Source organism: Primulina eburnea, chromosome 3 (assembly GCF_022965805.1).
Source record: "Primulina eburnea isolate SZY01 chromosome 3, ASM2296580v1, whole genome shotgun sequence".
NCBI lineage: Eukaryota > Viridiplantae > Streptophyta > Magnoliopsida > Lamiales > Gesneriaceae > Primulina > Primulina eburnea.
The window spans coordinates 17897768-17900975 of record NC_133103.1 but is presented as its reverse complement, the minus strand read 5'-3'; the positions used below and the strand labels follow the sequence as shown (position 1 = coordinate 17900975).

The window sequence follows — 3208 nt, the reverse complement described above, 5'->3', positions numbered from 1 at the left end:
TTCTCATATATTCGATTTTTCGGTTATTTTGGTTTTTTTTAAAACCGAAAATCGAACCGGAAAATCGAAAATGCGCAATATCAAAACCGAAACCGATAAAATAACCGAAAAAATCGAACCAAAAAAATCGAATTTTACGGTTTGACCGATTTTTTTAGGTTTTATCCGAAATATGAACACTCGTGATTGTTTGTGTGCTCCCATTTTCAATTCCTATTGTAGTAGTTTTCTTTTATGGGCCTAAACTCCTACGTTTTCGGCCCATACAATAAACACGACCATATTGTGATCGAAACCCTAAACCCTAGACAAAATTTAGTGCACTCCTCCCATACTCTCTCATTTTCCGCGAAGCCATGGCTGACGTTCAGCTTTCTCACTCTGAAAAGGCTAAGAAAAAGAAAAATAAGTCCAAAGAAGATGAAGAAACCGACGCTGTGGATTTCCTGATAAAGCCTCAGAGCTACACTCCCACCATAGACACCTCTGAATGGCCGATTCTGCTCAAAAACTACGATAAATTGAATGTAAGAACCGGACACTACACTCCTCTTCCATCCGGTTACTCCCCTTTGAAACGTCCTTTACCTGAGTACATCAAGTATGGTATTATTAATCTGGACAAACCTGCCAACCCATCTTCTCATGAAGTGGTTGCATGGATCAAGCGCATTTTACGGGTCGAGAAAACTGGGCATTCAGGTACCCTAGACCCGAAAGTTACTGGTAATTTGATTGTTTGCATTGACAGGGCGACGCGCTTGGTGAAATCGCAGCAGGGTGCTGGGAAGGAGTATGTCTGTATTGCCAGGTTGCATTCAAAGGTGCCTGAGGTTGCTAAAGTGGCCCGAGCCCTCGAGACTCTCACAGGTGCGGTTTTTCAGAGACCCCCTTTGATTTCTGCTGTGAAAAGGCAGCTTAGAATTAGAACTATCTATGAAAGTAAGTTGCTTGAGTATGATGCGGATAGGCACTTGGTTGTTTTCTGGATTTCTTGTGAGGCGGGGACATACGTGAGGACAATGTGTGTTCATTTAGGCCTTTTGTTAGGTGTGGGAGCACATATGCAGGAGTTGAGGAGGGTGAGATCTGGGATTCTGGGAGAAAAGGATAATATGGTAACGATGCATGATGTGATGGATGGGCAATGGGTTTATGATAACTATAGGGATGAAAGCTATTTGAGGAGGGTCATTATGCCTTTGGAGGTGGTTCTGACTAGCTATAAGAGGATTGTGGTGAAAGATTCAGCTGTGAATGCCATTTGTTATGGAGCAAAGTTAATGATTCCAGGATTGTTAAGGTTTGAAAATGATATTGAGGTTGGCGAGGAGTTGGTGTTGATGACAACAAAGGGTGAGGCAATTGCACTGGGGATTGCAGAGATGACGACATCGGTCATGGCTACTTGTGATCATGGGACGGTGGCTAAGATTAAGAGGGTGGTGATGGATAGGGATACATATCCCAGAAAATGGGGATTGGGTCCTAGGGCATCGATGAAAAAGAAGCTTGTTGCTGAGGGGAAGTTAGATAAGCATGGGAAGCCAAATGAGAAAACACCAGCAGAGTGGTTAAGGAATGTTGTTTTGCCTAGTGGAGGAGATTCTGTGGTTGCCAGTCTTGCGGCAGCTGCAGAGCCACAGCCTCCAAATGTACTGAATGTGGGGAGTGGTGTTGTGATAGTTGAAGAGAAGAAGAAGAAGAAGAAACACAAGGATAAAGAAGATGACAAAGAGGATGGGCTGAAGCGCAAGCTAGAAGAGGTTGATGGTAGTGTTGCACCTGAGGTTGTTCTTAAGAAAGCCAAGGTAGAAGCAGAAGAGGCTCAGCAGGTGACGGAAAAAACTGGATTGAAGGCGGCTAAAGTAGAAAATGTAGAGGTGCAAGTAGAGAGGAAGGAGAAGAAAAAGAAAAAGAAGAAAGACGGTGCGGGTGAAGATGTAACTCCTGATGTTGAGAAATCGAAGAAGGATAAAAACAAAAAGGATGAACCTGGTGCATCAGATGAAGAGAAATCTGAGAGAAAGAAGAAAAAGAAGGACAAGGATGTAGAAAATGGTGACACTGGTTTAGCTGAAAATGATGATGAAACAAGTAAAAGCGCGAAGAAAAAGGAGAAAAAGAAAAAGAAGCACAAGGATGCTGAAGAGGAGTAATCTTGAGGATTTAGGTCCGTGCTTTAGCTTGGAAAACCACTGCATGTTGTGCCCTGTAATATTTATCATTTGCATAAGAATGTATCCTTCCAAATTTTGATGTCCTATTTGACACACAAATATTCAGGCCGCCTGCGCCTCTCTGCCTTCAGCTTTCGACCATAGCCTGGGTCTTTCTAAAATGTTGTTTTTTTTAGTAGTTTTTCTTTTTTAATGTTTTGAAATATCCGGTACTTCGTTATCTGGGTGTTTTCATCAGCGAGGATAGTAGCTTGTTTTTTTAAAATTCTTGAACATTTGTGCTTATGCCAACGTAAAGCGGTTGTGCTCGGATATACCAGGTGCTGCTACAGATCAAAGGTTAATGTGTCTGTAATACAAAACTGAACATTTGTTCGAGGGTAAGAATGATGTTTCTTTATCTCTCGAGTCATCAACTGGAAGAAACACATATCTTGATTAAACCAAAATACATAAATAATTTTTGGTTAGTGTATTAACCATGACTCCATATCATCAAATTTTTAAGTATATCCATTAAATTGTGCCACCGTTGCTTCCACCTTTCTGTCATCCGATCTCATGCTTGCTACATTATAGCTATTCTCCTAATCAACTCCCGCTTTCGTGGTTTTCAACTTTTTGTGTGTCAAACCATTCATTGATGGATGTACTAATAGTTCATAAAACCACTCCTGAGCTCCTTCCAACAAAATTTTTTTGGATGTTTGATTCAGTGCTAAGATGTCATGGTCTCAACGCTTTCTGTTGGTGGTTCAAGTATTGTCTGGTACAACTATGTTGCAACGCCAATCTACTGTGGCAGTGTTTTGGTCTTTGGACTATACTTTCCGTTCTCACCAGATTGCGGCTACTTCTTCCTATCCTGTCTGACTGGTATCATATCTAAAGCCTAGTACTGGAAACACATCGGGATGCGAGGGAAAGTTTGGCTCAGCTCGCAAACAGCTGGAATATATTGTGGGAAATGAAGTTTTTGCTTCGGTTATTTGAAAGATCAATTTCCGAATTCAAATTATATACGTTTA

General features: G+C 41.3%; 1 protein-coding gene across 1 annotated transcript; it reads left to right on the top strand.

Moving 5' to 3' along the window:
- Positions 1-288: 288 nt before the first annotated feature.
- LOC140827139 (H/ACA ribonucleoprotein complex subunit 4-like) lies at positions 289-2400 on the top strand. Its single transcript, XM_073189751.1, has one exon. It carries the CDS (start codon positions 357-359, stop codon positions 2157-2159), a length of 1803 nt encoding a protein of 600 aa, XP_073045852.1. The 5' UTR covers positions 289-356; the 3' UTR covers positions 2160-2400.
- Positions 2401-3208: the final 808 nt, after the last annotated feature.

What these genes read in the sequence shown, in the direction of transcription:
- LOC140827139 (XM_073189751.1), top strand. Translation starts at nt 357, where the DNA reads ATGGCTGACGTTCAGCTTTCTCACTCTGAAAAGGCTAAGAAAAAGAAA.